At 40.7% G+C, this 12,216-nt stretch overlaps 1 protein-coding gene across 4 annotated transcripts in view; it reads left to right on the top strand.

Moving 5' to 3' along the window:
• The first annotated feature begins 676 nt into the window (after positions 1-676).
• SCAF8 (SR-related CTD associated factor 8) overlaps positions 677-12,216 on the top strand; it is a 178,705-nt gene continuing 167,165 nt past the window's right edge. For all 4 annotated transcript variants that reach the window (XR_010605937.1, XM_065631392.1, XM_065631393.1 and 1 more), the window contains exon 1: positions 677-1,024. Coding sequence is in view for 3 of the 4 variants with exons in the window: in XM_065631392.1 (XP_065487464.1) it covers positions 995-1,024 (30 nt within the window). In the remaining variant the exon portion in view is untranslated. The remainder of the gene's footprint in view (positions 1,025-12,216) is intronic.

Here is a 12,216-nt window from a genome sequence, read left to right as displayed (position 1 = left end):
CGGGTGGCACTGCTGTTCACAGAGAAGTGTGCCCTCTCGGAAACTTCACCTGGGAATATGCCCTGGGTGATGAAACAGCAATGCCTGCTGCTGGATTTGGAGACTTTTTGGTGTCTGATTGTCAAGTTATAATATTCATGTACTGCATGCAGTGGGACTTGTGATTTGTTAGCATTATGATTTTGTGGTTTTTCTCCTTTCCTCTTGATAATTTTTGCTAACTGCTTGCGATTTTTTAATGATTTTTAAAAAAATTATTATTTTTTTCCCCTTCTATGTCCCACTGGTTCTTTTTCCTGTTGTTTTTCTCCAAGCCTGGATGCCATTCCCGGTTACTCCGGCGGGCCTTGCTGGGGGGTGAGGCTCCGCGGGAGAGGTGCGAGGAGGCAAACGCTCGCCTCCCTCCGGGGATCCGGCCTTCAGCTGGAAACAGCCAGAACGGTGTCCCGAGAACTCCCTGGTAGCCAAACACCGCTGCGCTTAACGCCTCGCTTCCGCAGCCCTTCGCTTCGCGCCTGCTCGCAGGGCCGGGGCGGCGCGGGGGCGGGCGGCGCGGCTGTCCCGGCAGCGCGGCTGTGGCGCGGCCCGGCGGGCGGGCGCTGCCCGGCAGGCGGCGCTGTAGGCGCTCTGCGCCGCTCTCGGCTCCTCTGGGAGCTGCGCTGCGAGGAGCCCCCGTGTGTCCGCCATATTGGCGTCCGCGCCGCAGCCGCTGCGCGTTGTTCCTCCATCTCCTGTCGGCAGAGCCGAGCGGGGGAGGGGACGTCGGCGCCGCCGGGCGGGAAGCAGGGCGAGGAGGCCGCGCACTGCCGGGAGGAGACGGAAACCAGCGGCGCCCGCGTCCCTCCGCGCCCGCTCCCTGCGCCACCCGCCATGGCGAGGAGGCCCGGCGGCCCCTGAGCGAGGCGCACACACAGACCGAGACTAGCCCCCTCCCGGCCGCGGCCCGGCCGCCATCTGCGGAGAGAAGCCGCCCGGCTCCCGCCTCCGCCGCGACATGGAGGCCGTGAAAGCCTTTAACAGCGAGGTGTGTAACCCCCTCCCCGCTCCTTCCCCTCGGGGTCGGGGAGCGGGCGGGGCCCCGGGGCCGGCGCCTTCCCTGCCCCCTCCCGCCGTGCGCGCCCCGCCGCGGGGAGGCGGCGGGAATGGGGGGGCCGGCAGTGGGGGAGCGCTCCCGGGGGCTCCCCCCGTGTCAGGCGGGAGCGGGCCGTTGTCTCCGTCCCTGGGAAACGGGAGGAGGGAGAGGGTAATGGAGACCCCCTCCCTTTTCCGCCGTGGGGCTGGGGGAGAGTGAACGGAGAAGAATGGATCTGGCGACGGGCTGAGGGGGCAGGAGGGAGCGGGAGGAGGCCTCTCCTGCGCCTGGCGGGCGGCGGATGCCCGGCCAACTTCACGCAGCGGGCGGAGGAGGCTCCGCGGGGCGGGAGGGGGGTCCTGGGTCGCCTGGCGCAGGGTCTGTGCGCTTCCCCCGGCCCTGCCTCTAGCGCCAGCCCGGTCCTCCTCGCTTGTTTAATGTGTGCCCGCACCCCGCCGGTGCGCACTTTAACACCCCGGTTTTGGTTTTTTGGGGGTGGGGTTTTTTTGTTTCTTTTTTAAAATCTGGAGTGAGACTACGAAGGCCTGGAGGCTCGTCTCTGTGTTTGAGAATAGTACATTCACTCTAGTCAGGTTGGAAACAGACATTGCCTATGTGCTGCACAGAGCCAGGGTACTGCACCAAAGCACTGTGCTGGGAGTGAGCACCCACAAACACACGCACACAGGCTCAGGTATTGATACAGCACCGGGCTTCTCTTTTATGCAAGTACTTAATGTTTATTTTATTGCAAGATAGCTCTTGTGGCAACGCTGCTTTGTTCCTCTTCATTGGGAGAGTTTTATGTCTCAAAAAAAATAGTTTTTTACTTTAACCATAGAAGATATCAGCTCTGGTTACAATGCTCACATATTAGAGCTGCCAGTTGCCCTCTTGCTACCCCCAGTGGGGACGTAGTACGGTTTTAATGATTTTAAGTAATGCAACACTGGTTTGGGGTTTTAAAATGTTAATTTGAGTTGTAGTGGAACCATGTGCCAACCATGTTGTATCTACAAGCCACAATAAGATAGGTTTTTAAAATGGGCAGGTGCGTTCTAATAACTCAGGAGCAGTTGAACAACCATAACCGATGTGCAGTTCTAGGTGTTGCGCTTCATGCGATTTGAATTCTTAAGTGGAAGAAATCACATTGTGGCTGCTAGAAGAAAAATAAATACTAGAAACAATTTTTCTCCTATTTTATTTTCTGATTTACTTGTTATATTGTTAAGTGGGGAAGAGTTTAGTCACAAGAGCAGAAGAACATAAGTAGATTAGAACCTTTTTCTCACGTATAACTACCAGTGTGAGCAAAAGTCTTCACTTTCATATTGAAAAACACCTTCTGGCTGGCTTGCTGAGCACTCAGGTTTAAGTACTGGAAAAATAAATTACTCTGAAGACTTAAGGTGAGAACTGTACTGAAGAGGAGAGGTTTAGAACATGCTTTAAGTCTTCTAAGTGCTTGAAAAAGAGTAAACTTTGGGTTGTCAGTAGAGAAAGTGCAGAAGCTCAGGCAATGGTATTTTAACCAACTTATTTCCTATTGTATAACTAGACAGCATCTATAAATGGACTTGCTTTTATGACTTCTCCTTCAGTTTTGTTGTCACCTATGTATTTGAATGCTGGGCTACATTGTTAGAAAGATTTTAAAGATGCTATGACTAAACCCCTGATCCTGGAAGTAAATGGCGCAAAACTTACTGCATGTAGGGAATCCTGAGTGTCTTTGCTAGCTACTCTTAGGCCTCTGTACCCACTGCAGAGCTTGACTTAATTTTCCATCATTGTCTCTGATATAACTGACCTATACGCATTTTGCATTGTAGAACTGTGAAATGATTAATAAATATTTAAAGTAGCTGAAGTGCATGAGTCTGTAGATTGTAGTTTGTGCTATACCTGAATGCTTTTGATTAACTTACAAAATATTTATACTTCACTTCTAAAAATAATTTTCTTTGTTTATACTATGTTTTAAGGTCATGTTATACTCCAGAAATGACATCAGATTTCTGTTCTAGAGATTTTTGGCTTAAAATAGATATAAATTACATTTAGCAGCAGATAGACTAAATTGTAGAAAAACTTTTGGCGTAGTTTGTCTAATACGGTTTGCATTCAGTTAATAATGTTATGAAGTTTATGTAACTTACTGGTGAAATCCAGATGACACTTTAGAAAAAACATTCCAAATACATTTAACCTCTGAAGTCTGCAGGGTGGGTACGTCGGCAGTAGTTTTTTTGTTCGTTTATTTTTAAAGCAAGGAGTTGTGTTTGGATTCTGCAATGAAGTTACAATGAAGGCAGCTGTCCATTTAGGTGGTACGTCTGTGAGCTGAGCAATATCCTGTATTGTAACTATCCTGTGTGACAGTCAAAATTGAGATGATTAATAGGCTTGTCATTAATTGGATTAGAAAGAAATATCTCAAGTTTATTTGAACTCTGACTACTGGAAATAATGCCTGCTATTGCGGAAAGCTGTTCAGTGCCTAGCGATGACGTGTGGCATTGTCAGTGCTGTATCTAATCGTACATATAAAATTAGCCCTAACATTTAAAGTCTTGGGAAAGATAAATTTAAAGATGAGGAATCATCATACTCCTAAATAAAACATGTTCAATATTGTTTTAATGTAATGGTTGATGTTTTACTATTTGGTTAAAACTGCTTGGAAACTGAAAAGTACAATATTATACAACTGACTTTGTATACCATTGAGGTAGTTGGCAATATTTTATGCCACACAGTTTATCATTTGCTACAGTTGACATGAAGGCTAACCATTGTGGAATCATTTTCCTCCAGGTCTCAGTTCAGGCCCTGAGTTTTTTTCTGAAAAGCACAACATCAAAGTCAAGAACAGGTCTTGACAGAAGAAAATGACTGAAAAGTTTCGAATTCGTTATATGTTCTATAAAACGTGGAATTGAAATGGGCTAGAGACAAGCATGCATAGTGTCACAGTTCCAGCACTCAGATGGTAATGTTTTAATTGCAGACTTACATAATTAAAGCTCAGAATTATATGGTAGTATTTATATATAGTAAAGCTTAGTATTATATAATCAGTTCAGTGTTAAAAGTCTTGCTGTCAGCTTCCAATTAGCCATTCTCACATTGCTTTCAGGTACTGTACCTGGAGTTGGTTTTGGGTGCTATAGTCCCCAGAGTTTTCTTGCCATACTTGTCCTTTTTGCAGTGGCAAGCTTTGTATTTCAAAATGATTTTTCACTTTATGATGTGAAGAATGCATGCAGACAACTGTGAAAGGAGAGCAACAGCTGCTTTAATTCTGAAACCCATTTAATTATTTTAAAATTTATTTCTATTTAAATCTGTAGAATAAATGTGAATAGTTTTGCAGACACATAAATAGTCGTATGACTGGAATGTATTTTAAGGAAAATGGAGATCACAAATTAGTTGTAAATACAACAGAAACTGGATATTTGGAGTAATACTTTTTTTTAGCCATGCTAACTGCATCTTTAAGTGTGGAATAACAGGAATCTTGAAAGGGCATTTATTTAAGCTTTAAAGGGCAAGTTCAGCTTAGGTGCTTATTTCTTTAAAAACTACAATAGTAATTCACTGACCTAGTAAAATTAAACATACCGTTTCTATTCATTTAAAGTTTCTCAATACCTTTTATCACATACAGGCACACTTCTGCTCATATATGAGCTTTTAAGTCTTGCTGTCCATGATGCTGCCCTTACTGTTTTGGTTTTTGCATGCTCTTTATTTAATAAATTATCTCATGCTTAAGTGATGCATGCTTGGGTCAAATCATTGAAAATTGCTTGTACTGTATAAGTTGCTGAGATTGGCACCTGCAGTTTTGAACTACAGCCATTTATAAGGTTAGCAATGGTAAAACCTACTTAGGGCAGTTTGATAGCTTAAAAAAATCTGGAAGCGTCCCCAGTTGTAGAATTTACATTGTTGAATCCAGTGAATGATAGTCATTAGCATCCAGTGCTACACATTTGAGCTGAAATAGAGGGGGGAAATTACAGGCAACACAATATATTGTAATATCGGAGAGGCAGTAGTGGAAAGGGCAATCGTATATTTAAAAAAAAGAAAAAAGAGAGAGAATCAAGAATAAGGCAAAGCTTTTCCCTTAAAGCCCGGGAATGAGGAAGTCATGTGTCTCCTGATTCCTTTCAGAAATACTGTGATCATTTGAGTGTGTTTTATATAGAAAGCTCAATGCCTTTTCTCTTTACAATGGGGTGCTCATCTTTTCATATACAAGGGAATGAAAACTAAGTGCCCTCATGGAAATGTGGAATATGCTTCATCTTAGTGTTTCAAGATGAGGATGCACATAAAGTGCTGTAGGATTAAGGTACTGATTACAGTTTGCTTAAAGTGTGATGTGGGTTCCTGTGTGTTTTCTTGTGTTAATCTGAATGTCTTCTAGGGTGTGAGAGTCACAATTAAAATTTCTGCAGCATTGCTAGGCTGGGTTCAGCTGTTATTAGCAATGAAAGTGGTCGTCCTTCCACAACTCGTCATAAAGTGGAGTCGCAGCGAGCTTTTGGTGTGCAGAACGGTTGTGAGAGCCACATAAGATGATGAGAAGCAGTACATAAAATGATCGTTGCTACTTTTGGGTTAGCTGGTTCTTCTGAAATTTGTCAGTGGTGGGGACATAGTAGTCACTGATCGTTGGCTGGCAATGCTGTTGTCTGTATTCTCTATTTGCACTTCAATGGCTGGTGGTCACCTTTATCGTGATGTTTCTTTAGAAGATACGTTTTAAGTGGCAGTAGGGAACAGTTCAGTTGACTACAATTTCAGAAATGTGATCCTTGGAAATAACCCACGTTTTAATTACTGAGCATTGGAGTATAGGCACACAAAAGTACAGAAGTGTAAGTCAAATATTTTATTTTAGACTGCTTTATTTTAATGGCGTATTCTAAGTCACCGAGGCGGTGTTTTTGTGAAAGGATGACAGCTGATGCTAAAAAAAAGTTAAATGGTATGCCTCATGAACATGCTAAATAGAGATTGATGCTGAGTAGAGTGAAAAAAAGGAAGCTCTCTGAAATGAGGAATCGGGGCTTTGATTAGTGCAAGCAGTGGTACTAGCAATGATGTATGAGGAACAGTGAAAGAGTGTGTAAGTTACTTCTTGGCAAGATATTTTCCTTCGATTCTGCTGCATGTTTCACATGCTCAAGCACCTGAAAAATTTGCAGAGCTCTTTTCCTAACTGCTGAGAAAATGAGAAGTTGTGTCTGTTTCCTCTTCTTTCTCACTAATATTTTACCAATAATAAAAAAGTACAACCTCCTTCTTGTCCTTTGCTGTTTTGAAGGATTCTGCAACTATGATACGCTTCAGGCTTTCTTCTTTTTGTGTTTGTCTGATAACTGCATTTATGGTCTGATATTCCTAAGTTTTGTTGTAGCAAATTGGGATGAAAGCTTTTGCTTTACCACCTCTTAATTTTTGGAAGAAAAAGTTAGCTAGGTGATACCTGTGTGTGCATATGGACACATAAATAAGAAATGTTGACTGTGCTTTTCATTCTTAACCTCTGGAGTGGATGTGAAAAAGGTCTTCAGTTTTGTTTTTGCTTTATAATCCAATAGTGCTCCTCAGAGAAAAAACACTGCTGCTTTACAAACAGTATGAATTCCTTTAAGATACAGCAAAATATGTAAGAATTTGTTAATTTCCCGTTTGCTGTCAGGAACATTAAGAGCAGTAACAGTGAACTGTAAATATTTCACTCTGTTTTGTCCCAGCAGGAGTTGAACTTTGCTAGCTCTCAACTGTTTTCTTTTTGTTAAAAGGGCATAGGGAAAGAAAAGCCCATTTCTCTTCAAGATACAGTAAATATTAAAATGATGTTCACCTAATTAAATGTCTCCATTTGTGTTGAATAAATATTTATAGTTTTAGTATCACATTTTCAAAGACTGATCTGACCTTTGACTTTTGCCAACCACAGAATCTCGACATCTGGCCTTGTAAAGACATGATCATGCAAGGCTGTATTAAAGGCCCAAAGTATTAGGAGGTTTTTTTGTGCATATCTTGCTTAAAGACCTCACTTATTCCATGAAGTAGTATAGGACAGACATTGATTATTTTTCGACATTTGATACATACACTTGAAATTTCTTCTTAAACTATGGTCTAGATTAGATCCCTATGAGCCTGGGAGGATAATGGAGATCTCTAGATTCTGCTGACAGTCTCGAGTTGTAACTGCATAGTTAGAAGTATGAGTATTGATCCTGCTTGCTACTTATTTAGAGAGCAGCGAATCATTTTGTAGTTTAAAACAAATGCACTTCTGAACTCTCATGACTTCAGATCTTTTGATTTTCACCAACTCACTAAGACAATGCCTGGGGCTACAATCTTTGGCAAACTACTTAGAATTACCTTAACAAGCCTTACTTGAGTTTGCCATCAGCAGTCTGTTTTCCTGTGGCAGTTGTGAAAGTGGAGTCTGGTAACCCAAATGGTTTTCCTATAGGAAAAAAAAGAAAAAAGAAAAAAAACATTCAGAACAAAAGTATTTGATAAAGCAGGTCTTAAAATACAGTCTAGACACTTGATTATTTTTGTGAGGATTTTTTTCATTTGGGAAGAGGCCCACTTTTTTTCTTGTCTGTACAACTGGTCCATCATTCTACCTCTGGACAGCCAGCAAGAAATTTATCCTGCGTGGCTGATTCAGCCTTGGTTAGAACCCACGTTCCTGCCCTCATCAGCTGCTGGTGGAACTCCCTTGTGGGGCCTGGGACAGTGGTGTGTAGCTGTCTGTTCATGTGAGTATGCAGAGTTCAGCGAGCTTGGCTTTGAGCTCAGTAAACAGTATTAGTCCTTGTTCTTGTATCAGAACTTTTCATGAATTGCATGTGCATTTCTTTCCTTGTATTGTTTTGCTTCTTTGGATCTACTTTTCTGCAGTATTTCTCTGGGACCGGTGACAGCAGCAGCAGTCAGCTAGGTAATTTTATTATTAACCTTATTCAGCAGCTGCTTCTACTTTGTAGGGTATGTGTTCTTTAAGAGAAGAAGAGGATCTTCAGCTACTGCTGTAGTAGTTCTTGTCTTCACCTGTCCTTGCCAGTTGTACTGACCAAAAGGAGACATTTTAAAAGAGGAATTGTTAAAATTTGGAGGAATTTAGAGGAAATGAGTGCATTGGCATCATGACCCTCTGTCAGATTTATTCCCACCATAAATGTGTATTTCTTGTTAATAGCCTGCTCTTTGTGCTGTTACACTTTTGGCAATTGACCTACCATTTGTACCAAAATGGTGACTATCGATGTACAACAATTTATCATTTTCTTTCCACTTTTTGTTTTTTTCCCAAGAGTTTTCCTACAGAGCTTACCTGGTTTTACTGGGTACAGTTTTTGATTGTAGGAGTTTTGGTTGTTTTTTGTTTGTTTGCCTGTCTTCAAAGTTCCAAATAAATAGTACTGAATTGCTATCTTTTCTCCTAGCTTTATGATTATACAATCAGGTAGCTGATGGGCGCTTCCCTGATGCTTTGACCTCCACAAATATAACGCATATGCTTAATATAATAAAATACATATGTGGAAGGTAAGGCCTGTCACCTTGGTTGCTGTGTTTGCCGTTGATGATTTTTGAGGGTTGGCAGAGAGTGCTCTGATTCCTGTTTACAGTGAGGGCACAAAAGATGTGTAAAAGCGGAGGAGCAGAGCTGAGATCCAGGAGGCAGTAGCAGCAGGGAATGGTGGTTTGGGTGGATGGTGGCTGAGCAGTAAAACAGTGGAGGTCAAAGGTACCTGTTTTGGTAGCCTTGAACTTGTTTTTATGAAGTTCTGTCTATAACATTAGTTTTGAAAGACTGGAGTAAATACCCTTTTATAAACACTAATGACAGCTGTACAAGGTGTTTTATGCAAGGCACTGAACAGCATGTTTGAATTGGAATTTATTGAAATAGCATGCATTTTTGGGAAAGATATTTCAGAAGATCCATCTTCTTGTGTTTTTTTGGCCTGGGGTTCAGTGTTTCCAAATCCTCATTCATTTGGAGCTGAGTGGTAAGAGTTTCCTTGGTTTTTTTGGTTTTCTGTTTTTAGTATTTATTAGTTATTTCAAAAACTGAAGTAGAATTAATTATGTGCATCCTTTACTTTCCATCCCTATTGCTCTCTAGCTCATTTTTTCTTCAAAGTACAAAATACTGTAAATTGCTGCTCACTATAAAACTTTGTTTTAAAAGTCTTGGCCTCATGGCATGACTTTACAGAGCTCTCTTGACAGATGATTTAGAAATTAGTACGATAGATAAAAATACAATACTAATATTTTGATATTTAAGTGATTGCAGTTTTTAAAAGAGAAATCATCATACTTATAAATGTCTTTGGATTTTCCAGAGGTTAAGTCCTAAAAGTGAAGTGGAACGCTTAAAAGGAAAGGAGGAACACTTACATAGCAAATATACTGGTTGGAGAAATCCAACCCACTATAAACCATAATTTTTAAAAAAAGCCTTAAATGATGAACTTTCATTATGAATGAAGGGGATTTCAAACAAGATCTATGGGGAAAAAAAACCCAACGTTTTTGGATCAGTATGACAGGACAGCTTTTGTTGTGAGCCCTAAAAAGAGTTGGCAGAGAAAATGTGTGAGTCTTTGATTTTCATAATGTTTAGGATCTGTCCCTGCATTTTTTAGCTCACAATTGTAGATGTGTGATTGTATTTAGACTTCTCTAAAGCATCTAACTTCATACTGCACCACACTTTACCAAACCAGTGCATTGTAACGAACAAAGGGCAGTTCTCCAGTGCAGGCAGCCCACAAGCTCGCCTCTGGAAATCTACAGTGACTGACATTGTGCCTGAAGCTGATCGATTTTCCTGTTGGTGATCTAGAATTAGCTATAAAGTAATGATAAAATGTTAATGATGGAAATTAGGTATATGGCGGGAACAATGAAAAAATTGCAGAAAGTGAAATACTCTGTTAGGTGATATCATCTGGACTTTTTGATCAATCTTTCTGTTGTTGGGACTTTGGGCATCAGTAAAGCGCTCAGTCTTGCGTAGCTATTTTATGTGGTCAGTTTAGGTTTTTCTAAGCTTTTTGTTCCCATGCAGTAAACATCCTACATTACTAGGAAGATGAAAAGGGAAATTGTGTTTTATGGCTTGTAAAGGGCTAAGAGCAAATGAAGTGTATTCTAGAGGCTATTCTGAACCAAACATCTGTTTTGTAGTGACATACAATTCAGGAGACTAGAGTTGAATCCAGGTGGTTTCTTTAAATTCCAGTTTTAACATTCGTAGTCTATTTCTACAAAGCAGGCTGTACCAACAGAACTTAGAAGCTTTCTTTGAAAGTACTAATGAAGAGGGTTTGGAGGAAATTGTAAATAGGCTGTAATATGGCTTTTTGGTTCAAATATATGAAAGCTAAAACGGAATTGTGTTGTTCCCTCTCAGAGTTTTCAGGTTCAGTAAATGTGAAAGTCATAATTGTGCCTACTCGAAGTGAAAGGGGTAGGAGAAGGACTGAGCAAAGGCAAGTGATGGTAAAACCTGACTTCATGCACTGGAAGATGATGGGCTAGAGAGCCTGCTGTAATACTTTTGCATCTTATTTCACTTAATTGCTTATATAATACACTCAGGATGAATATTCAGATGTACTCTTTAGACATAAACATATGTGAGGAGTGGTATATAATACAACTGACATGGCGGGAGTAAGCTTTTTGTTTGAGTGTTCTTGTTTGCTTTTAAATTTGTTAAAAGTCAATTGAATGCAACAGTAAAAGGAAGACACACACTAGGATATCGAGCATATTGACTATTATGTTTGTTAATTTAAACCACATCATGTGTTTCAAGTGTTTGAAAACAGTTGTATTAAAATAGTTGCTGTTGAGTTGCAGCCCTGTCTTGTTCTGTGGTTTTTTTCTAATGTTGGATTTTGGCAACTCGTATTTGTTGATTACTGGAAGAAAAGAACTCTTCATTGTTTTCCCTCCAAACTGAAATACCATATGTAGAATGGAGCGTCTGTCATTCTGGTCATCCTACATATACATCTTTGGTATATATTTTAACATCTCCGTGCAGTGCAGAGCAACAAGGTGCTGACTAGATTTAAGTAACAGTCCTCACTGGTAGATCCTCGTCAGCGTCAAGGAAAAATCCTGCTCACTGAGGGATGGGCTCATGTAATATAAGTAACTTTTCCTAGAGATTAAATTTCAGGAGAGTGTGTGAAATCCAGTGTAACAGAAATTTGTTGATTCTGTCTTTTTTAAAGCAGTGACTGATAATAGTCGTTTCTTGTTCTTTGCTGTGTGATGATATAAATCTTTGGTAAGCAATACAATGACTATTTCTGTACATACAATTGGATTTGATTGATTTTAATACTATTGAAATATGAAATTAACCTAATTTGTTGAGGTAATATGTTATTAGGCTTGACTTCTAAGTATTTATTTTCTCTTTTGCACATCAAAATTGCAGACATTTATTGTTATATATGACGTCTGGTTAGTGTTGTCTCCTGGTAGCAGCCAGAGAAAACTATAAAAGTATTTCAGTAGGGATATGTGTAATCAATATCCCTGATACCGCTTCTGGTCGTAATCTTGTACTTAGAAATTGGTCTGAGTCCTTGAGTATCAGTATCAAAATGTTTATTCCCTTAGTTGCTTTAACAGTGTAACAGATATTCATCTATATGAATATCTGTTCCTTTGGATCACATGAGACTAGAGGTGTTCATAGCTTTCAAGCCTTCTAGTGGCAAAATTAGTCTTATATGAAAAATTATTTCCTAGCCACTCCTCTCTTGCCTTTGTAAGATGTAGCCAGAGGTATGAAAAATGATATATTACTTATGAAGCTGTCTTTTAATGAAATTAGTACTTTTTTCTAATCTTCATTCAAAACTTTTGTAGGGAAACAGCTGTCTGGCTCTTTTGTTGAGTAAGACTGGTCTTGGAATTAAGTGCTGGGCATTGTGGAAGTGTCATGTGCCATCGCCTTCTGTGGAGATGTATTGACTTGCTCTGTAAGCAACCGACCGTCCGCAGAGGATGTAGTTCATATGCCTTCTGCCTCCTCTTCACTTGAGAAACTT

Source organism: Caloenas nicobarica, chromosome 3 (assembly GCF_036013445.1).
Source record: "Caloenas nicobarica isolate bCalNic1 chromosome 3, bCalNic1.hap1, whole genome shotgun sequence".
Taxonomy (NCBI): Eukaryota; Metazoa; Chordata; class Aves; order Columbiformes; family Columbidae; genus Caloenas; species Caloenas nicobarica.
The sequence above is the reverse complement of the archived record's forward strand: the minus strand, read 5'-3'. Positions and strand labels throughout refer to the sequence as shown.